The 23,256-nt window shown below is 33.8% G+C and overlaps 3 protein-coding genes across 3 annotated transcripts; all 3 read left to right on the top strand.

The window, feature by feature from the left end:
- Positions 1 to 1,310: 1,310 nt before the first annotated feature.
- Positions 1,311 to 8,699, top strand: LOC123921210 (protein YLS7-like). Its single transcript, XM_045973651.1, has 4 exons — positions 1,311 to 1,538; positions 1,762 to 2,604; positions 6,720 to 6,994; positions 7,485 to 8,699. Exons 2-4 carry the CDS (start codon positions 1,866 to 1,868, stop codon positions 8,286 to 8,288), a joined length of 1,818 nt encoding a protein of 605 aa, XP_045829607.1. The 5' UTR covers positions 1,311 to 1,538; positions 1,762 to 1,865; the 3' UTR covers positions 8,289 to 8,699.
- A 3,293-nt stretch (positions 8,700 to 11,992) lies between these two features.
- Positions 11,993 to 17,394, top strand: LOC123898893 (65-kDa microtubule-associated protein 3-like). Its single transcript, XM_045949929.1, has 14 exons — positions 11,993 to 12,234; positions 12,948 to 13,035; positions 13,165 to 13,371; positions 13,512 to 13,757; positions 13,872 to 14,081; positions 14,175 to 14,330; positions 14,421 to 14,580; positions 14,678 to 14,829; positions 14,907 to 14,994; positions 15,284 to 15,357; positions 15,497 to 15,571; positions 15,758 to 16,031; positions 16,130 to 16,282; positions 16,619 to 17,394. The coding sequence occupies exons 2-14, from the start codon at positions 12,964 to 12,966 to the stop codon at positions 17,062 to 17,064; spliced, it is 2,313 nt and encodes a 770-aa protein (XP_045805885.1). The 5' UTR covers positions 11,993 to 12,234; positions 12,948 to 12,963; the 3' UTR covers positions 17,065 to 17,394.
- An 830-nt stretch (positions 17,395 to 18,224) lies between these two features.
- On the top strand, positions 18,225 to 23,003 carry LOC123896985 (AT-hook motif nuclear-localized protein 3-like). Its single transcript, XM_045947460.1, has 5 exons — positions 18,225 to 19,215; positions 21,000 to 21,079; positions 21,698 to 21,826; positions 22,108 to 22,269; positions 22,365 to 23,003. The coding sequence occupies exons 1-5, from the start codon at positions 18,867 to 18,869 to the stop codon at positions 22,659 to 22,661; spliced, it is 1,017 nt and encodes a 338-aa protein (XP_045803416.1). The 5' UTR covers positions 18,225 to 18,866; the 3' UTR covers positions 22,662 to 23,003.
- The last annotated feature ends 253 nt before the right edge of the window (positions 23,004 to 23,256 follow it).

Raw genomic sequence — 23,256 nt, 5'->3', positions numbered from 1 at the left:
TCTCCCTACCAAGTTCAACATCAATCACAACCGGACCAACTAACGATTAAAAATCAATATAACTTTTTTATGAACTCTTATCTTTAGACACACCATTTCTTTGACCTCTTCAAAAAAATATAATTTTTTTATCTTAGAACTAATCTATCTACATTTAATCTAATATTTTCAAAGCTAATTAATTACACCAATTATTGTGAGAGATCGCAATTTAATTAGGAATATATTAATTAATGATTAAAAAAAAACAATAGAGAATAGATTAATGAATTTATTTACCGATCGTTAGTTGATTCAGTGGTGATTGACGCTGAACTCGATAAGGCGGATCACGGTTCGATCCCCGTAACTGCGATCAGGAGGGGGCTGAAACCACTTGATGCCAGAACTAACCTCCGAACCAGATTAAATTGGTGGTGAAAAAGAAAATTAACTAACCTCCGAACCAGATTAAATTGGTGGTGAAAAAGAAAATTAATGAATTTATTTCCTCTTATTATTATTTTTTTGAAAACGATGCATTAATAAAAAGTAAAAACATATTTAATTCGTATTTGTTTTTCTAAAAAAAAAATAGGCTTTAATGCAGTTTTGGTCCCCCTATTTTCAATTTCTTGAAGTTTTGATCCCCCTATTTTAAAAACCAACTTTTTGGTCCCCCTATTTTAATTTTTCTTGAGTTTTGATCCCCACTCCATTTTAGGGTCAATTTTGATGACATGTCAAGGTCATTAATGACATGACATTGCACACTTGGCAAAAACATTATCCATGTCATCAATTTGGTATTTATCTTGTTTTATGGATTAATGTTTGTTCTTCATTTATTTTCTGCAACTCAATATTAAAAATATGATCTTCCACTCTTTGGGTTTTAGGGTTTGTTGTTGTGGATGAAACTTATTTTGAAGGAAGGGTTAATAGTAATGGAGTGAATGATGGTGTTGATAGAAACATATGACGAAGGATGGCGATGGCGTTGAAGATATGATTAAAGAGAGGGATAAAAAATATCAATCACTAATTAATATATTTAACTTTTTTTTATAGATTCTTTTAATTTTCTTAATATTTAAAATATATTTATTGAAATGGAAGAAAAAGTTTAATGACATGAATATTGTTTTGGCCAAGTATGTCATGTCATTAATAATCTTGACATGTCATCAAAATTGACCATAAAATGGAGTGGGGGACCAAAACTCAAGAAAAATTAAAATAGGGGGACAAAAAAGTTGGTTTTTAAAATAGGGGGATCAAAACTTCAAAAAATTGAAAATAGGGGGACCAAAACTCCATTTAAGCCAAAAAAATAATAAGAAAGCAGAAAAGGAAGGTGCTCGTGAATTTGCGGTGAGCTTGTTCTTCACATTCACATAACAATCTCTTTCTCTCTCACATCACACAACGCTTCATCATTCCTTGCAGAACCGACAAGCATCTCAAACAAACAAAGCCACAATTCATTCAAATTCTGCATCGCATTTCAACATACTATTTCCTACTCCAAACTTGTATTCACAATCTCGCCAACAAAGGTTTTTCTGCTTTTCATTCATTCCGTGATCTAATTTTTTTTTTATTCATTTATTTTTCTGGGTTTTGTCTATTTCCCCTAAAAAATTTAAATTTTCATAATGGGTATGTTTAATGTGGATTCTTCATTATTATGAATTTGTTAAGCTAATCAATGTGTTATTTATTTCACTTTAATAAATTTGTTACATTACTAATTTGTTACATTATTATTTGATGTAACAGGGTTGATCTCGGTGGTTGATTTCATCATTTAAGGCATAACTCAAATTGCTATGTTTTATACCTAAAGCTTTCATTGTAGATAGATAGAGCTTTTATTGAATGACATGAATTGGGGTATACCTAAAGATTCTCCCAAAATGTCTTACCATCCAAGGTCACTTTCTTGGATTGTTGTATTAGTAGGAGCACTTGCAATTTTCTTAATTTATGCTTCCTTTGTTCTTGTATCTGCGCCGATTGGTGCCACTGTTAACGGGTATTTTTACGGTATAGGTAGTTCAGAGAAGTTAGATTTGTCTGTCCCTCACACTCATGATGCTTCGATTGATACACACTCGAATAAAAGTTTAGATCTTGATGATAATAAACCATCTTTAGATAAAAAATCTTTTACCGAGGCTAGTGATGATAGCAATATAGAACAAATTGACACTACTATAAACTCACAAATAGACAATAGTAAGTCGAATTATGTGAAGCTTCCGACTAGGGAGGATGTGAATGAAACTTCTGATGTAAAAGTTTCGAATTCACCAGAACCCGTGACTTCAATTGGAGATAAATTAGATGCGGCCAATACTAGATTGCCTGCTAAAGAAAATTCACAAGTTGATTCAACTTCAAGTGCAACCGTGCCAGTAGAAAAAGGTACCGATTCTTCCAATTCGACAGGGAGTATTAGGACTGAAGAACCTCCTTCTGCGGTTTCGATCAATCAGTCTAGTGATGCATTTACAAAGTCAAATGAGACCTCTGCGACTTCTGATAATTCTGCATCAACAACTGTTCCAGAATCAGTAGAGAAGCCAGATAACGCCTCACATGCCGGTTCAGTTAATTCAGGTTACAGTTGCAATCTTTTCACCTACACTAGCTTGTTTTAAATAAATGCATCATGGTATTTGGTATTTATCATTCTTGTTTATATAATCTAGAATAACATAAAACTGTTTTTCTTTACTTCACTCTCTTTTGGAAGCACATTGTGTGATGTAAAACAGTATCATTTTATTAATTTTAACTCATTACTTGTTAGATCCTAGAGAAACAGAAATGAACAGAAAATAGAAAAGAAAAAAAAAAGGAACCGGAATTATAGAATATAATTCAACCCTAGAGTTTTTCCTTCATAAAGAACCTCTCTTTTCACTTTCATGTACAACCTTCCCTCCATTCCGATCTTCTCAGAATTATAACTCATGCTAACTAACTAACAAACTTACAATTCGTTAACTAAAAATCTTACAATTCATTAGTACTACAACTACACTTTATTCTACCCTTCTAAAGTTCTATCCTAACATTACTATTTTATCTAACTTACAACTGTGATCTAATTAACACGCCCATTTTGCTGCATAGCAAAAACACCACCTCTAGTTAATATATTACAAGATAAACGAGGGAGGGATATATTTCTTTTTTAACACATGCACACTTATGTCCTGCTTCATGCATTTGAAGGATTTGGGTTGAGACAGATTTTTGTTTTAACTGTGGACAATAATATGACAAAAGTTAAAATGTTATCCATAATATATTTCTTCTGAGTACACGATGAGAGCTTTAATGAGATTTTTTGCATCCAACACTTTAGCTTGATTTTAGTACTACTCGAGTAACCTTTCTTTTACTTTGGTCTTTGTTTAAATCATCAATTGGGATAATGAAGTGGTTTTTAGGACTCAAGCCCGTGAGGAGAGCCCAACCCAAACGATTAATCCACTAGGTGGGAGAGCCTCGCGGCTTAAGTACTACACTGAAATTTTTTATCTACTCAATGTGAGATTCCTAACATTGCCACCCCGTTTAAAGAGCTGACGTCCACAGTGACTTTCACTCTATTGGCACTGACCCGGTGGTAGCCCTTTCCTCTTCGGCAGCTTCACTCCCCTATCAATATTCAATTGGGTGCCTTAATCCAACCTATATGTAGCCCTTTCCACGACCCAACTCTCAATGAAAGCACCAATTGTTAGGACTTAAGCCCGTGAGGAGAGCCCAACCCAAAGACTAGCCCATTATGTGGGAGAACCTCATGGACTTGAGCACTTTTATTTACTCAATGTAAGACTTCTTCCTAACAGCGGTTTTTGAAAATTATAAGAATTTCTTTCACTTGTTATAGGAAGCATAAATCTGATGTGTTGTAAATTGGAAAGCATGCCACTATGCCTCAAATCACTGAAGGTAGTCTGTATTATACTATTATTGTATTATGAAGCTAACTTTCAATGATATTGCTGTAGTGGTATATGGTTATTTCATCATCCACTAGAACATCGTTTTTTTCAACATGAGGTGATTATTAAGGTATTGCAACCAAGTGCATCAGATGCAAAACATTAGATTTAATGTCGCTCGTGCAAGCTCACAGGAGATTCATCATTAAGTTCCATCCACAATTTTTACTTTTTCGTCGTTGCATGGTTCTATTTGGGTTGATTTTCATGGCATTCACCACTTCTTTCCCTTTTTATCATCTCAAATTTATTCACAATGCTCCCTACACTGACTTTTCTGTTGTCATAAGATCCAATGACGCTTTAGTGACTTTTTCGCGGTTACACGGTTCTATTTGGATTGATTTTCATGGCATTCACCACTTCTTTCCCTTTTTATCATCTCTAATTTATTCACAATGCTCCCTACACTGACTTTTCTGTTGTCATAAGATCCAATGACGCTTTAGTGACTTTTTCGTGGTTACACGGTTCTATTTGGATTGATTTTCATGGCATTCGCCACTTCTTTCCCTTTTTATCATCTCTAATTTATTCACAATGCTCCCTATACTGACTTTTCCGTTGTCATAAGATCCAATGACACTTTAGTGACTTGGATGTGTCCTTTCAATTTGAAGCCATTTTCCATGGCCTGTTATATGCTTTTAAATGTTTGTATTAAGAAATGGCACTTGGTATTTTCACACGGTGAAGGAACCTATGATTCTCTTATTCTAAAGTTGCCTTTGATCAATCCAGGTCAATGACAAAATAGGTAAAATGTTTTTCAACCTTCGGCAGTTTATGTTCCTTTACCCGGTGACATTGAATACATCTTGATCACTTTTTGTTGCGTGGCTTTCTGGTTTGGGCAAGTAAACTATATTGCTATATACATGTTTAATTAGCACTAACTTGTCCATACACCTAGGGATTTGCTAATTTGATTTTGGAAAAAGGAATTGAAGATCTACTGGAATTTTGATTTGTTTGTTTGTTTGTTAAATCTTTAAATTATTATAAGTGTTTTTCAGGCTTAATTGCACTTTTGGCCTCCCTAATTTCTCAATTGTGCGATTTTGAACCCCTTTTAGTTTCAATTGAACGATCCCCCATCCCCCTCCCCTTTTCTGATTTCTTGGCCTCCTAGTGACTTTTCCTGATTATTTTCGTTGATATCATCAACTTTTGGCCTCCTAGTCACATTTGACTTGGTCATAACGGTACTTAATATAAATTAACAAATAAAAAAAAAAGGGAGAGGCTCACCTGACTATGCCACCTCTCTTCTTCGTCTTCACTGGATAAAGATACCTAGAAAGCAGAAAAAATGAAAAATATTTGGATTTTTATACAATATCCAAACAATTGATCCTCATCATAACACTGCAATTGGAGTATCATAATTCTTTGATCTTGATCATCATCAACATTAGATTCAGCAGCAGGACAAGACATTGAAGCAACACTTTCATCATCACTGACACTATCCCTATCATGATCACAAGGATGATCAAATCCGAAGGCGGGGGGTTACGAGGTGGAAGCAAAGAAGAGCGGAACTTCAAAGGAGGCAATAAAAGAGACTTGGAGTGAGATTATTGAAAACAGTGGTGAAAAGAGGAGATCTTGATAGGGTATTTTTCTCTGTTAGATAAGAGCGTGTGAAGATTTTGATTTTTTTATTATTAATATTATTAATTACCATTATGTATGACCAAATTAAATGAAGACACATCATAAAAAATTGGCGTATCAGCAAACAATTGGTGAAATTGGCTAGGGGGCCAAAAAATCAGAAAGGATGGAGAGCTAGGAGGACCAAAATCGTTCAATTGAACTTAGGGGGTTCAAAATCGCACAAATTGAGAAACTAGGGAGCCAACAATGCAATTAAGTCTTTCTCTAATCAATACATTTCTTCTGCTCTGGCCTCCATGGATAGATTGTACTAGTATTGACATGATGATGTTTGGTTGTTCACTGTTCCTTGTTTCTTTGTATATAATTTATTTAATTAATTCACTATCCCTTTTCTCCCAATGGATCCATAATATTTTTACACAAGGGGTCGAGGGCGTGTTGTAGGTTAATGGCCTGCATTATTATAGTCCATTTCATTAAAGTAAAGCACTGAATACTGGCTATGATAAATTATACTACTTTCACCCTATATCACAAAGTACACAAGTGTTAAAAACAAAAAAGACATTCCTTAGAACATAATTTAGCTGTTAATAGCAACTTAATATATGGATTCAATTTTGTTTTTGTAGTCCTGGGCGAGGATCTGAATTTTGTTGTCAACAACACTGAATTACTTATAAAGAATTGTACTAGAAATCTCTTCATCATAGTATATACAAAATGATTAAATTGAAGTATTAAACTATGAAGCCAATTATTCAAATAATATGTATAATTCAAATTTTTCTTTCTGAAACATACTACAATCTAAGCCCTCCACAATTGAATTTGGTTGGCAAATATGACATGACACACACACACACACACACACACTCACATTTATATTGCTACATATGTACAGACCTTTCTTAAACATATATGTAAATTATTAGTAGCTGTTTCTTGTTACTAAAATGTTCTTTTTTTTTTTTTGGTGCATTGTTACTAAAATGTTCTTATTGTGAATAGGCGACATTTTTTTATTGATATTGTTTGAAATTGCTCTGTATGAGCTTTTTAATTGGTATTTTCCATTCTGTTGTGCAGGCTGTGATCTGTACCATGGGAATTGGGTACATGATCCGTTGGGACCACTATACACAAACAATACATGCCCTGTAATTACACAGATGCAGAATTGCCAGGGTAATGGGAGACCTGACAAAGATTATGAGAATTGGCGGTGGAAGCCCTTCCAATGTGACATCCCACGATTTGATCCCAAGAAATTTTTGGAGCTGATGAGAGGGAAGACCTTGGCTTTCATTGGAGACTCAGTAGCTCGAAACCAGATGGAATCAATGTTGTGTATTCTGTGGCAGGTTATTTTTTTGATTCCATATTGATCTGTTTTGCATGGAAAATAAAATGATTTCAAGAACAAGATTATAAAAGTATTAACTATTTTTCTGTCCTCATTTTTGCTGCATATTATATGTGAGTATGAACTCTCTAGAAATAGGGCTATGATTTAATATTCATGTCAAGGTTACATGCAATCCTATCTTAGATTTTGAAATGTTTAAGAATTCCTCTTGGCATCTTGAAGCAACTCCTCCTCTCTTAAAATTTGATGCTATCAGCGTGTGGTGTTTTTCCTCAAGAAACTTGCTTAGAAGGCGAAACTTGCTCCATTTTTTTTTTTCTCAAATGGTTTTTCGCTATTGAGCAGCATGCATTTGCCTTTAAATTTTCTTATATACATTACATAATTAGGGTTTTCCATATGTATGCCTGTGTGTGCATAGTGCATGTGATTGAGCATCCTTCTTGTCATAGCTAGAAGCTTAACTAAAAACATGGTATTTTCAGGTAGAGGTACCGAAGAATCGGGGAAACCGCAATATGCAGCGATATTATTTTAGGTCCGCATCTGTAATGATAGTCCGGATATGGTCCTCGTGGCTTGTCAAACAAACATCCGAACCATTTGATTATGCTCCAGCTGGTGTGGATAAGCTCCATCTTGATGCCCCTGATACAAAGTTAATGGAGTATATCCCAAACTTCGACGTGGTTGTCCTTTCTTCTGGTCATTGGTTTGCTAAGCAGTCTGTGTATATCTTAAACAATGAGATAGTGGGAGGGCAGTTATGGTGGCCAGACAAGTCTAAGCAAATGAAGGTAAACAATATTCAAGCATATGGTATATCTGTCGAAACAATTCTTACCGCTCTTGCTGCACATCCAACTTACAAAGGTCTTACAATTGTGAGATCCTATTCACCCGATCATTATGAGGGTGGAGCCTGGAACACAGGTGGATCATGCACCGGGAAGGTTAAGCCTATTACACTTGGCAAACTCGTAGAAAACGAGTACACAAATACAATGCATGGGCAACAGGTTACAGGTTTTAATCGTGCTATGGAAAAGGCTACAAATCAATCAAAGTTGAAGTTAATGGACATTACCAAAGTTTTTCAATACCGGCATGATGGTCATCCTGGGCCTTACAGGAGCCCTGACCCAAATAAGATCACAAAACGTGGCCCAGATGGAAGGCCACCACCACAGGATTGCTTGCACTGGTGCATGCCAGGTCCTGTCGATACCTGGAATGAACTTGTGCTGGAAATCATCAAGAGAGAATATGAAGGTGGAAGTGCGTCATGAGATGTTATGCTCACCTCTCGTTAGATATGCTTAAAGAGTGCAAACATCCCTTCTATTTTTCAAATGACTGATTACTGCCCTGTATTCATTGGGAGATTGCAAATGACACCCCTCCTCTATTTTATTTTGCACAATAGATAGGAGTTGTTTGTAATTAAGGGAAGTTGAATATTTGTTACTATATATAGAGGTGATGAATGTGTCATTTAAGCAAGCATACTTTAGAGGAGGTGGGGGATGTAATATTCTCTTTATTTTACTTTGTTTATTTGACATTGAGGCTTCATGTTCTGCTTGTACACTCATGAGGTTGAATTATGTAAATTTGACTTTATAGAGAGGTAAAAATAGGGATCGGATGTATCTTCTTTTCACAGAATAATTTGATATTATAGAGAAATTATTTAATTATTTTGAAAGATTGGGATGATATAAGCTGCTAGCTTATCAAATGTGTTCATGAGTAAGTTCTGGTTTTAAACATCACCTTACATTGTGATTGAATGTATTTATCAATTTTTAGTTGTTATTTAAATTGTGAGCTAGCAGGACACCTCTGCGCACGAGGTTGCGTGTTGTTAGTTAATTGTTAAGCAAAACCAAACTCAAGGTTCGGGATAAATTGATCTTCCAACTTTCTGATCCACCCATAAAGTTATGCATGTTGAGTTTTTCTACTAAACATCGTTTAAACTATATACATGTCCAAGTGGTTGTCCACGTATGCAAATCGTCTGCCGTATGTAGGGATGGCAACGGGCGCCCATAGGTGCGGGTTTGACACTTACCAAACCCACACCCGAAATCATCACCCAAACCCAAACCCAAAGGCTGTTTGGGTGGCAAAACAACACCCACGCCCACACCCATTGGGTTCAGGTTTTTTCCACCCAAACCCGTAGCACATTTGAAAATAATTTGCAAATTTAAGAAATTAAATTCCAACATACACTTTGAATTAAATTATAACTAAAATTAAGGTCTTCCGAGGAAATTCAAACATAGACTTTCAAGAAATTACATCATAGACTTTCAAGAAATTAAATTACAACTAAAATTTAAGGTCTTCCAAGAAAATTGAGGGAGACTATGGGGGTAATTAGGTAATTATAAAACATTTCGGGTGGGTGTATGGGTTTCGGGTGTGGGTTTGACTGATACCAAACCCACACCCATATTATCAGGTGTCACCCGAACCCAAACCCAAACCCAGTCAAATCGGGTTTCGCCCGTTGACTTGAGTTTGGGTTCGGGTGGATCTCTCGGGTTTGGGTTTTTTTGCCATCCCTAGCCGTATGTGACAAAATTGACGGAAATGACTAACTAATGCAAACGGGAAAAACATAAGGGATCAAATTAATGTTTTTTAAACGTAAGAGACCAAATTGAAACTTAAAATAAACGTATGACACCAAATATGTAGTTAAACTTATTAATTAATATATTAATATAAATAACGAAGACATTGAACGCAAGTGATTAATGAAGCTCCTCTAGTCAAATAATTTTTATGGCACCCTCCAGTCTTCAATTGGATCAAATGCAACACTGATGGTGCTTCGATTGGTGTTCCGGCTTTGGCAGCATGTGGTGGCATTTTCAGAAACTCAAGTTCCGATCACTTAGGGAGTTTTGCTTTTAATATTGGTGACAGAAATGCTTTCCTTGCTGAGCTAACTGGCGCTATGTTAGCTATTGAGATTGCCGCTTCCAAAAATTGGGTTAATTTATGGCTTGAGTCTGACTCAAGATTTGTTGTTTTCACTTTTAGCAAACCTTCCATGGTTCCTTGGAGAATTAGAAATAGGTGGATGAATGCTTTGCTCCTTACTAAATCCATGAGGTTTAGGACTACTCACATTTATAGATATGGAAATCATTGTGCGGATAAGCTTGCTAACATTGGTTTAACTGTTCAAGCTTTTACTTGGTGGGATGATGTGGATAGGGCCCTTTCTATGGATTTTGCTAGGAACAAGATTGGTCTTCCTTGTTTCCGTTTTGTTAACTCCTAGGGGTTTTGGTTTATGTCCTCTCCCCCTCTTCTCCTTGTACTAATCTTTGTTTTTAATATATTATTATAGGGCAGCTTAGCCTCCTTTTTTTTTTAAAAAAAAAAAAGGTTAATGAAGCTCCCTTATGATGGATCGTTCTAAAGAACCTGAGTTTGATTTCAGATGAGAATAATTCTTAACCTGTAAAAATATAGGACGGTAATTAGCAGCCAAATTAGTTTATCATTTTTTTTAATAGCAAATATATAGATAAACCACTAAATTAGTTTATCATTTGAAATGCCGTTAAAGATGTTGATAAACAATGTGTGCTAACATAACCCTCTCTAACACATAAATATGAAATTCTGCGATGTATTGAAGTTCAAGCCATTCATGTATAATTTTTTGTCTTGAAAAATATGGTTTTACGATGAATTAACAAAATTGATTGTCAATATAATTTTAGTAAAAATATTGATAAAAATGTCACAAAACCATATTTTGACCGAAGGTGAAGTTATTGAGTTCTTTTTTTTTCTTCCACTAATTTGTATCACATTTGCTTTTGAAATTAAAAAAAAAACTAAAAAAAAATTATACATGAATATGATAAAACATAAACAATTTTGTTTTCCTTCGCTGAATTACACAACAATTGTTTTCCAATAATCAAACTATAAAAAATACAAAAATATAAATTTTCTTTTAGAATATAAAAAAGCATCTCTCTATCTCTCTCAAGTGCAAATTTGTCCTGATTTATACTCCCTTCTCTTCGGCCTCTTTTGTAAGCAAATATTAATTTGCAACTTATTAAGAAGTTTTTTAGTCTTGATTTTATGTAAAATTTCTACTTCTATTACAATTACTAAAACTAGTCACCATGTCCGTGCGTTCGCACGGGTCAAGTGATTTGGGTTTGATTCCCATGGTTGACAAATTTTTTATTTTTTTTAATAAAGCTAAGTGAAAAAGTTCCCGCCTAAATTGCAAAGCAAATTAGGGTTAACTTAGTTGCATATTACTCTCTCCGATCATTAATATAAGAAGAAGTTCAATTTTTAGATACATTGAACTATTGATGTATCTAGACTATATTATTGTCTAGATACATCAATAGTTCAATGTATTTAAAAAGTGAACTTCTTATAATAAGGACCGGAGGGAGTACAAACATTAGAAATAAGAAATATATGGATCGACATTATTATAATTAACGTGAATCAAAAATTTGTACCAAATTGCAATATTGCTATATGTTTAACACTTTGAGGACATAATTTATATCACTATTGATTGTTATGCCTTATTGTTTGAAATATTTTATTCTAAGCAAGTGATCCGGGTTCAATTTCCATAGTTGACAAATTTCTAACTTTTTAAATAAAGACAAGTGAAAAAGTTTTCGCCTAAGCTGCAAAACAAATCTTATAATATACTCTTAAATTTGCATTAGAACTCTACAATTATCTTAAAAGTAAAACATTTAATGATGGTAATTTTAAAAAAATAATATTAAATAAAAATAAATTTAGTAATTTTTACTTATATTTAAGGCCAAAAAATTTTGTTGACTTTTACGGTAAATTTGTCATATACACTGTTCTGTTTTGGGAATCCTAGACCCGTCCGTAAAAAAGTTTTTTTTATAAAAAAAAGTTAATAATTAATAAATAAATAACAATAAATTGAAATCGAAATCAAACGGAGATCGAGCGCTCTACAATCCCAACGGTCACCCTTTTTTCCTTTCATCAATTAAAATTGAAACGGCTCTCTCTCTCTCTCTCTCTCTCTCTCTCTCTCTCTCTCTCTCTCTCATCAATTCAAACTTGAAAAATTCAAAATCACTTATCCTCATTTTCTCTGCAAAATTTAAGTGATTCCAAACTCAACTATTACTATCCCTAACATCAATTCACCGATCTCCCTCTAACCTCTCTGTTCAGGTCAGTACACTTCATTTTTTCGCTCCGACCAAACTCAACTTTTGAAATTTTACTTTCTCTTTCTAACTTCAATTTAATTTCTGTTCCTTTTTTACTCACTTTCCATTTTACGCTTCGTCAAATCCGTTACTATATTTCTCTTTAATTTCAATCATTTAGCTACTTTCAGCTAAGATCCATATACCATTTCTCTCAATCAGATTAATTCAACAAAATTTTCAACTATTTTGTATTTTCCCCCTTTTTTGTTTCACTTCCAATTCAATTTAGGGTTTAATTCATATATTTGTTTTTTTGGTATTAACCCTCTCATTCCAGAGTTCGAAATCGACGGTAAGTAAAACCTGGATGAGAACAATTGTTCTCACCGCGAATTGAATTTGAGTTCTTCTGAATCATTCGTGAAACTCATTAACCATTTGAGCCCAATTATTAAGTGTAATTACTAATTATTTAATCATATGATATGAGAGAATCATATTGAGGAAATTGATGTTTTAATTTTGGAAACATAACAAAATTTAAATTAATTTTCTATGTTTGCACCTCTTGGATCGATTTCAATTACTATTTTTATGACTTAGCTTAAATGTTTTTTGATAGTATTTATGTCTACGATATGTATATTTCCAGTTGAATTAGAATGGTAGTTTCTGTTAAAAATGTTGTATTGTATATGTTTAGCTTGTTTTATAATTTTGAATTTTGATCAGATTCCGGTGATTCAAAATGTCTACTCCTCAAAAGGATCCACTTTCGCAAGCTGAAACAACGTGCGGATCACTTCTCTATGAACTTCAGGTACCCATTAAGTTTTACTGCAATTATATTTTCTGAACATTCTGCAAATAAGTGACAATTTATGACTGAAAACGGTGTTGGACGACTTTGAGTATTTATTATGGTTTGTTTCAACTTATTATTTGTTAGATAATATGGGACGAAGTTGGTGAGGCTGAGCCTGACAGAGACAGAATGCTGTTTGAGCTTGAACAAGAGTGTCTTGAAGTGTACAGAAGGAAGGTAGATCAGGCAAATCGGTCTAGAGCTACACTAAGGCAGGCGATCGCTGATTGTGAGGCAGAACTTGCAGCCATCTGTTCTGCAATGGGAGAGCGACCAGTACACATTAGACAGGTTAGATATTGTAGTAACAGCATTAATTTGCTCATTTTTGTTTTTGTCTATGTGTGTGTTTGTTACTTGATTATGGTGTAGAAGAACTTAATTTGAAAATAATAATTTGTTGTTACTATGTCCCTTTCTCTTTTTTGTAGTCTGATCAAAATGCTGGAAGCCTAAAGGAAGAGCATGCACGAATTCTTCCATATTTGGAGGAGATGAAAAAGCAGAAGTTTGAGCGCAGAAATCAATTTATGGAAGTTCAAGAGCAGATTCAAAACATCTCAATTGAGATTTATGGTCCCAAAGAGTATGTTCCTACCATTGTAGATGAAACTGATTTATCCCTGAGAAAACTTGAAGAATTACACAGACAACTAAATGCACTTCAAAGTGAAAAGGTCAATATTTTACTTCTATCCATAATTTTTCCTGTTTTATCAACTTAACAAATTTTTGCACTCTATGCCACTATGACTAATTACTAATTATGGTTGTTCGTTCTTTTAATGCAGAGTGATCGCCTAAAGAAGGTTCAGGAGCACCTGTACACATTAAATTCTCTTTGTTCAGTGCTCGGGTTTGACTTTATGCAGACAGTCCTGGGAATTCATCCCAGTTTGGGAGACATAGAAGGACCTACGAGTGTTAGCAATGATACAATTCAGCAACTCGCTGTTGCTACACAACAACTACGAGAAATTAAATTACAGAGAATGCAGAAGGTAAACAACGACTTAAAAAACATTCTGCCACTTTATATTTTGAATTGTGTTCTTTCCTTTAGTTGATAGTTGTAAATCATTTATGTTTCGCAGCTCCAAGATCTTGCAACAACAATGCTGGAGCTCTGGAACTTGATGGATACACCTATTGAAGAGCAACAAATGTTTCAGAATGTTACATGTAATATAGCTGCATCAGAAGATGAAATAACTGAACCAAACACCTTGTCCGCCGACTTTATCAATTGTGTAAGTTAAAACTAAAGTTACTTGACTATAATATGGAGTATATTAATTTTATGTGGTTTTAATTAATGGAGAAATATTAATTTCATTCAGGTGGAGGTGGAAGTATCTAGGTTAGAAGAATTAAAATCCAGCAAAATGAAGGAGCTTGTACTAAAGAAGAGAACAGAGCTGGAGGAGATTTGTCGAAAAACTCATTTGGTTCCAGAAACAGATGGTGCAATCGAATATGCTGTTGAAGCTATAGAATCTGGTAACATTCTATCTATTTTGATTAGTAAGGTATTTCTGGAAACAGATTGCAATTATTTCCTTTGCACACATCAACGTTTGGCTGTTCCTTCATGCAGGAGCTGTGGACCCTGCTTGTGTGCTCGAACAGTTTGAGCGTCAGGTTGCCCAAGTTAAAGAGGAAGCTTTGGGTCGAAAAGACATTCTTGAAAAGGTTGAAAAATGGCTGGCAGCATGTGATGAAGAGTCTTGGCTTGAGGAATACAACAGGGTTAGTTGTTTGTATTCTCGATTTTGACTTCCATTTTTCAGTCATACTTGCAAATATGCTCATTGTTCATCTTCCAGGATGATAATCGATATAATGCTGGAAGAGGCGCTCATCTTACTCTCAAGCGAGCTGAGAAAGCTCGTGGGTTGGTTAACAAAATTCCAGGTATTCATAGATCTTAGTAACTGTTATGCATATGTCACGATTCAATGATATAATACATCAAACTGAATCACGAACCTTATAGGTTTCATGGATTACATTATAGTGCAGTTTGAGTCTGAATTGATTTTATATGGTGAAGTGATAATTTTTAATATTCTTACTTTGCTTGAGAATTTCAAAAGCAAGAATGGGATAATTGACAATAGTTTGGTTATCATCTTTTCTATGCCAAGACATCTGCAACCAATATTTGCGTATAGTTCTGATATGTCTCCCTTTTTGTATATAGCAATGGTAGATGTGTTGACTTCAAAAACTATAGCATGGGAAAAGGAAAGAGGCGTCGAGTTCACATATGATGGTGTAAGTTTTCTCTCTGAGATTTCTGTTAAGTCTCATACTGAATTTTGGACTTTTTTTACTTATTAATTAATTGTCTGTTGTTTGGTTGGGACAAGTAAACCTGCTTAAAAAATGATTGAGTCTGTTTTTGGTTTTTTAGATTCGTCTACTCTCAATGATTGAAGAATACAATATATTACGGGAAGAGAAAGAACAAGAACGCCGCAGGCAGCGGGTATAGTCCTCTTATTTCATCTAATAGGCATTTCAAATGAATTCTGGTTACAAATCCCTAGTATTGTCTCAGACATTGGGTTTTGTAATCCAGGCAACATTTTATTAATCTATATACTCTTTCAACAAATCGATGTTTTGTGTAATTTCTCCAAAACTTGTTAAAATCGTACTTTTGTGTTGGCAGGACCTGAAGAAGCTTCAGGGACAAATGATAGCGGAACAGGAGGCACTATATGGATCAAAACCAAGCCCTTCCAAGCCCCAAAGTGGAAAGAAGGGATCTAGGATGTCAACCGGAGGTGCAGCTAGTAGAAGAGTCTCTCTTGGAGGAGCAATGCTTCAGACTCCAAAACCTGATTCAAAAGCTACTAATTCACGTGCCATGAGAAAGACTGACAAAGTGCATCAATTTGAGCAACAAAGTTACTTGGATGATGGTGCTTCCTGTATATCATCAGGTAGTTTGTTCAAACTCTACTTTTGGTTATACTTTCGTGGTTGCAAATTCCTCTCTTAATAACAGTAATAATAAGAGATGATGATTGTTGAGGTGCAGGTAGTAGAAGAGTCTCTCTTGGTGGAGCAATGCTTCAGACTCCAAAACCTGATTCAAAAGCTACTAATTCACGTGCCACGAGAAAGACTGACAAAGTGCTTCAATTTGAGCAACAAAGTTACTTGGATGATGGTGCTTCCTGTTTATCACCAGGTAGTTTGTTCAAAATCTACTTTTGGTTATACTTTAGTGGTTGCAGATTCCTCGCTTAATAAGTTATAATAAGAGATGATGAATTGGATATCTGTTTATATTTATTATGAAATATTAGCTGTTACGGATATATGAGGAATCAAGGATATTATGAAATATTATCATGCATTTTCTTTGTGTTATATTGAAGGATGAAATCATAGTCACACAGCTGATATATCTGGCTTACCTATTTCCTTGATGTTTGTATATAACTCATACACACACATTCTGGTGTAACATATGGGTTTAGAACTCTAATGAGTGTGTTTTTTCTTCTTTTTTCCCTGTGTGCAGCTCGAAGAGGACTGGATATTGCTGCCATTCCTGTACAAAAACATTCACTTGGTGCTGCTAGTGCTCAAGGCATGGAATCCCCTCTGACAAGACAACCTTTTGCTTCCATCTCATCTAATGTATCGTCAAAAGCAAATGTGGCAAATGCTGCAAATGAACCTGGCACACAGAAAACACTGCCCTTCACTAGTCCCTGCAAGGCAATGACTGCGACTGATTTAGAGAATATAACTCCAAAGGCCATGCCTATTCCTATCCCTGCAACACCTTCAACCGTATCAGTTCCTATGAGTATGGCTTTGACTCCTGTTCCTTCATCAGTTTTGATGAATAAGGCCATGGCTCCAGTTCCCTCGTCAACTCCTTTTGGATGTGACATGACTCCAGTTCAAGAGATTGAATATTCCTTCGAGGAAAGAAGACTGGCTCATTATATGTTAGCATGATTATTTTGGTTTTCTAAGAGATTATGTAACCTGTGATGCATAATCCATAAGTCAATTGTAATTGGCTATGAGACTTATACTTGTGATGGATAATCATAAGTCAATTGTAATTGGCTTCCTGATTGTGTACATTGCGAGCAGCAAACGTAGACTAGGATGTGGAACAAACCTATTAACGAGATTTTAGTGGTCTAATGCGATTTAATTTTCATCATTTCTTTCTGATTGTTTCATCTGGAAAATCGCCTTTGCTGTATCGGATCCACCTATATGAAGGATATTCTTATTACTGTTTTGAATGAATTTGAAATATTTCATCATGGATTTGAATTACTCCGCCTTTCATTATTGTATTCCTCGTCAAATTACTTACAAATTAACTCATCATTCTCTCACTTTTTCTTTTCTTTTGCCACTTTTTTGTCCTGTATTATCACAAATTACTTATTGATTTCAAGATTCATTATAGTGCCACAGTCCACAGTCATTTTTTTTTTTACTAATCCATCAGACATTCTTGAAAGCTTAATATTTACAATAAGACTTTAATTATGAGAAATAATTAATTGAAATTCATTTTGTCTTTAGTGTGGAGAAATATTTACAAAGGAATAAGGTTTTGTGCATCATAATTAACTTGTAGAATATAACATGACTTGTTTGCCAAATTTCAACACAATTTTCTCATAACCATGATATCATCATATCTATACTTATATTTTCATGCATTTTAATTTTAATTTTCATGATTAAAAAGGAGAAAGTGGATTTTAGGACATAGTCTTTGTGGTCAACAACACTCAACAGAAGGCGTGAAGAAAAAGTGAACAAAAAGAAGAACCACGCGTTTACAATTACAGTGGCATTTCTGTAAATGCATCAAACTAAAAGGGCAATTAAAACTTTATTTTTTATTTTTCTTTTAAATTCATCTATTAGAGTTTTCTTAGTCAACTTTAATTTAATTTAACTGAAAAGACAAAGAACTTGTCAGTAGTTGAGAAAATGTAATGGTTCCATTCTTAACTTTACAGCTTTGAATATTTAAAAAAAGAAAAACTTTAAATAAATAAATGAAAATTTATATTAAAAAATACCCAATTTCTTTCCTTTTCAAAAATGCAACCTATTTTTTTAATGTATTCAAATTAAGTATCTGCATTCACAGTCATTTATTAAATCAACTTTATTAAATTTCCAAGACGGACGTGAACCATTTTCTTAACCAAAATTTATACTTTCAATTTTAGAATTAAAATATTAATTCATAATTAAAATCCGAATATTTAATTACTTTATTTTAATATTTATTTAATTTTCCACATTTTTTTATCAACTTTATTTATTTACTCAACCTTTTCCACCAAAACCCTAAATTCACAAATCACTTATCAGATTTTCTTAACCAAAGTTTGTATTTTTTTTCTTTGTAATTGTACAATTTTTTCCGAAAATTCCGTGGTAATTTCAAAATTTTTTGTGTTCATTACAATGGTGCAGATTTGAGCTGCGATTTTCTCGGTGACGAAGTTCAACTGTTGAAATTTCATTTCTAGGTTTTTATCTTCTACAGTTTCATACAAAAATTACTCTTTTTTTTTAAGTTTAATCTTTGATTGTAAAATTTTCTGCACTCAAATCTGTTTTTTTGAATTTACTTTTGACCCTTTTGAAAAATTTCATATTTTTCTGATTTTTTTGTCTGTAATTAAGATATGAAAACGTTTGAATCTTCAATGGGTAGGGTTTAAGTCAAATTTAGAAGTTTTGGGGTGTTTTTATTTTCTGTGATTTGCATAAAAATGGAAGAAAGAGAGAATTTTGGTGCTGTGAATGCAGTAGTTGGTAACGAGGTTCCAGTGAGTTTCCAAGCAGCTCCAAGGATTGAAAACAACTTAGATTTTTCCATGGCAACGGTGCCATCACCGGTGACGGTGCCGGCGTTGAAAAAGAAGAGGGGGAGACCAAGGAAGTATGGACCAGATGGTAAGCCTGCAGCAGGGGCTATAACAGCGCTTTCGCCTATGCCGATTTCATCGTCGATTCCGTTGACTGGAGAGTTCTCTGCTTGGAAAAGGGGTAGAGGGAAGCCTGTTGAATCTATCAAGAAATCATCTTTTAAGTTTGATTTTGAAAGTCCACCTGGACAAGGTACTATTTATAGCTCTTTGATCTTTGAAATTTTTTGAAGCCTTTAATTTTAGTAAGTCCTTGTGTTTTACAATTTTTTTGTTTGTTTGTTTGTTTGACTGTTACTTATGTTGTTAAGATTAAGATTTTGTTTTTACTGTTACATTTGCAGTTTTTAAGAATTGAGATTGAAAATTCATAATAAATCAATGAATTAACATAGCTTAATGGCCCTTGTCATTTTCCTTGTAAATAGAGGAATAACATAATTTTTATTTTATTTTTTATTTTATTTTCATTTTAATTTTGCTTGTAGTTATGACTTATGATTTATAAGGAGGTAGAATTTTCTCTGATCTGTGTTTTTATTGTGAAATTTGTATTTGTGCCTTTGTGATAACATAACAGTGTTTATATTTGGGGGGTGGGGGAGTGGACCCTTAGCTTAGATTCCTTTTCAGATCTGAATACAAATTGTGAGGTGGATGTGGATATTTTTGTGGTTGAAAGTGAGTTTTTGTTTATGTTTAGGGTAGCATATGGTGCTCCTTATTTTCCTTTATGAGAAGAAGAAAAAGATTGCATGCATCAGAGTAAATGAAGGGACCAGCTAGAATGAGTCTAATAGTTTTCTAGTTTGTCATGTAGAATTGGTCTAAATCTAATCTAATCTAATAATTAATTTTAACAGCTTACTAATTGCCTTGTTGGCTGATTTTAATAATTGGTTACAAACGCAGGAATTTCAATCCGAAATATTTCCAAAATTTTAATTTATACATGATTGTGGATACTAAGCGGTCTCTTAGAATGGTAGTATCAAACAATATGGTAGTATCAGTGAAGGTTTTAGGTAGAATTTTCAGAGGAGCTACTAAATGAGAGACTTTAATGAGATCACTTAAAAGTTAAAACAATCCCTTTTTTTTTTCTTTTTTTTTTTTAACATTCACATGTTTTCCCCAGTTTGTCATTGTGGCATAGTTATCAATCCACGATAGTGACGCATATCGGCTGACCTCAAACATGCCATAGGGGCAAGACTGCTATTCTGAATTACACATATTTATTAAATATATATTCTTAAATAACAATAAAAAGTAAATAAAACAATATATAAATGCTGGTAAATAAAACAATACTCAAAATTCACGAAATATTCTTAAATAACAATAAAAAGTAAATAAAACATAGGAGTTAATACCAAGAAAACTTTGTACCAAAAAAACAAAAATACCAAGAAAACTCAAAACAAATAAGTTTAAGCATTTAAAGGCTCAATGTAAACTAAAACATTACAATTTGGTGTTTATACCCCTATATTAGAATTTGATGTTTAAGTATCTAAAGGCTTTATATAACCGAACATTAAAATTTGATGTTTATATCCCTATATAATATTAGAAGAAAATACCTAAAATAATGTTTTAAATAATGGGACCGTGTTAATCCAGGGTAAAAAGAATCTGAAATTACGGCTATAATAGGGTAGCTTTTTACTACTACATGTCTATGTAGTATGTAATGATGGGACGCACGAGGATGTTGAGTGAGCTGTCTAATTAAATACTATATGAACTGAGGTGGAATTAAGACTTCAAATGTTGCTTAATGAATGAATCTTCATGCTAAAATTACTGTCTGCTTTTACTTTTTGTTTCTATTAAATAATTAATGAACTGGTTGTTGCTTTGTTTTATTTTTGTGAACTAAAAATGAAGTTCCTCTCTAGAATTTCATTAATAAATTCTTGCGTTTCCTGTCTATCTCCATCTAATGATCTTGCTTATATGTATGTTATGTAGGTGTAGGTGTTAATGAGGGAATTGCATACTCAGTAGGTTCCAACTTCACGGCTTATGTGCTTACAGTGAATTCTGGCGAGGTAATCTGTCCATTTACTTTTAGGTTTATATCCTGAAGTTCATGTATTTGAAACACAATTAAAGTACATTCGTTTTGCTTATACTTAAAATGCAAATTTCATTAGGACAGTTTCGTGATGAAGTGAAAAAAGGAAACCAAACCAATCACATCTCTGAAATTTAAATAACTTCGGTACATATAATGTTGTTCATATCCGATATAGATGTTTCTGTACCTCTTTTATGTTATTGTTCATCTCATTTACGCGTGTTTCTGTGCATATATTATATATGCACATCGTTGTACTTTATGTAAGTGCGTCGTGGAATGAAGATAACCAATTGGATAATATTGTTAAATTCTATTGATAACAGCTACATGAGTGGCTCAAATGTGTTTGAATTATGAATATAATATTAACTTATTTCCATTGTTTAATTGTTATACTAATGTAGAAATACAGTTATTGCAATATGTAATAGTGATGTGATGGTATTTAACTATTTTATGGATCTAGTAGTTGTGTATGTTGTCATAATTATTGAAGTAAATTTTTTACCCTATATTGTAGATTTTGAATTTTATTTTTGGTGTTCCACTTGTTCATTTGTTTGTGATTTTCCATGTTCTGTCTCAGGATGTTACTATGAAAATTATGTCCTCCCAACAAGGATCACGTGCTATATGCATTCTCTCTGCAACTGGAACAATTTCAAATGTTACACTTCGTCAATCGACTTCTTCAGGGGGTACTTTAACATACGAGGTGAGTTCAATCTCATGTCATCTGCATAGAAAAGAAAGAGTTCCGTCATTTGTTGCTCAATCATATTGAATTGTTTGTACCACAATGCCCTCGGTTTGTATGCAGCACCGTTTGTTATGTTCTATTTATTGATGTATTGATTCTAGATATCGAATATTGATTTTATTTTAACTTCCCATAAAGGGAAGGCTCCTTTATGTGCTGCATTTATCATCCAGTTTCATTTATGTCCTTAGTGAATGGATAAATATGTTGATACTTCAAACCGGGTGCTTTTACAGGGACGGTTTGAGATTCTTTCCTTGTCTGGTTCCTTTATGCCAACCGATAATGGAATTACAAGAAGCAGATCTGGTGGGATGAGCGTCTCTTTGGCAGGTCCAGATGGTCGAGTATTGGGCGGTGGACTCGCTGGTTTGCTTATAGCTTCTGGTCCTGTGCAGGTAAACTCCAGCAATATGTTTCATAAAAGAAAAGCGCTAGCAACACTCACTCAAAAAGTCTCTTTCTAACGCTCACTATCTTGTGCATGCATCAGGTTGTTGTAGGAAGTTTTCTTCCTACTAACCATCTAGAGCACAAGAGCAAGAAGCCAAGGGTGGAACATAATATATCAACTATTACACATAATAATCCTCCTCCGCACCTTAATCATCATATGGCAAACGAAGTAAGTTTTGGCGGAGTGAAACCTATTATGACACCTGGTGCATTTCAAGAAGAGAATATCGTTTCTTTCAACAACAATGTTCAAGATTCTAGGAACAACTCATCTGCGGACGACAGAGATCCTTTACCTGAAAAGGACTCTAACAATAGCCAATCAAATGCTTGACTCAAATCAACCTCATATTTTACTGATGCTGTCAAAATTAACTTACCACGACAGAATCGTGGTATGTCATGTGTCAAAAGTTGCAATCATCTTTAGTGTTAGATGTTAATCGGTTTGTTAGTTTTCCACGCGGTTGTTTTGTTCATCTCTAGCATTGTTTTTACTCATTATTGTAGAAGTTAGATGTAGGATACTTGTTGTGCCATTATTTGTGTCCTTGTTAAGAATTCTAATATATATGGTTGCTATAATTAAGTGTGAGTGAATGTGATGTGAAATGTAACTTTAAACAAATTATTCTGTTGTTAAAGAAAGAATTTGCATATCAGTTTCTTAGTTTTACCTTCTCTTGTTCATAAAAGGTCACTCTGCATTTTTTAATATCATAAATATGTATGTATGTATTCTTAATCTAACTAATTAATTGATGATTATAATGTTTCTGTAGCTATAACTGGTTACATCATCACCATAACTAGATTCTTTTTTTATTCTTCTGAAGCATCGTAACTAGAATCTAAAACTATTAATAAATTAAAAATACATTAGTTAATTTAATCAATACTTTTTTCTTTCTTTCTTCTGATACATACAT

This window comes from Trifolium pratense, linkage group LG1 (genome assembly GCF_020283565.1).
Source record: "Trifolium pratense cultivar HEN17-A07 linkage group LG1, ARS_RC_1.1, whole genome shotgun sequence".
NCBI classification, from domain to species: Eukaryota; Viridiplantae; Streptophyta; class Magnoliopsida; order Fabales; family Fabaceae; genus Trifolium; species Trifolium pratense.
Note: the sequence above shows the minus strand (reverse complement) of the source record. Positions and strands in the feature narration are given on the sequence as shown.

What these genes read in the sequence shown, in the direction of transcription:
- LOC123921210 (XM_045973651.1), top strand. Translation starts at nt 1,866, where the DNA reads ATGAATTGGGGTATACCTAAAGATTCTCCCAAAATGTCTTACCATCCA. An exon ending in TGCCGGTTCAGTTAATTCAG is followed by an intron (nt 2,605 to 6,719) that starts GTTACAGTTGCA and finishes TCTGTTGTGCAG; the next exon opens with GCTGTGATCTGTACCATGGG. An exon ending in TGTTGTGTATTCTGTGGCAG is followed by an intron (nt 6,995 to 7,484) that starts GTTATTTTTTTG and finishes TGGTATTTTCAG; the next exon opens with GTAGAGGTACCGAAGAATCG.
- LOC123898893 (XM_045949929.1), top strand. Translation starts at nt 12,964, where the DNA reads ATGTCTACTCCTCAAAAGGATCCACTTTCGCAAGCTGAAACAACGTGC. An exon ending in ATGCACTTCAAAGTGAAAAG is followed by an intron (nt 13,758 to 13,871) that starts GTCAATATTTTA and finishes CTTTTAATGCAG; the next exon opens with AGTGATCGCCTAAAGAAGGT. An exon ending in TCGAGTTCACATATGATGGT is followed by an intron (nt 15,358 to 15,496) that starts GTAAGTTTTCTC and finishes TTGGTTTTTTAG; the next exon opens with ATTCGTCTACTCTCAATGAT.
- LOC123896985 (XM_045947460.1), top strand. Translation starts at nt 18,867, where the DNA reads ATGGAAGAAAGAGAGAATTTTGGTGCTGTGAATGCAGTAGTTGGTAAC. An exon ending in TTACAGTGAATTCTGGCGAG is followed by an intron (nt 21,080 to 21,697) that starts GTAATCTGTCCA and finishes GTTCTGTCTCAG; the next exon opens with GATGTTACTATGAAAATTAT. An exon ending in TAGCTTCTGGTCCTGTGCAG is followed by an intron (nt 22,270 to 22,364) that starts GTAAACTCCAGC and finishes TGCATGCATCAG; the next exon opens with GTTGTTGTAGGAAGTTTTCT.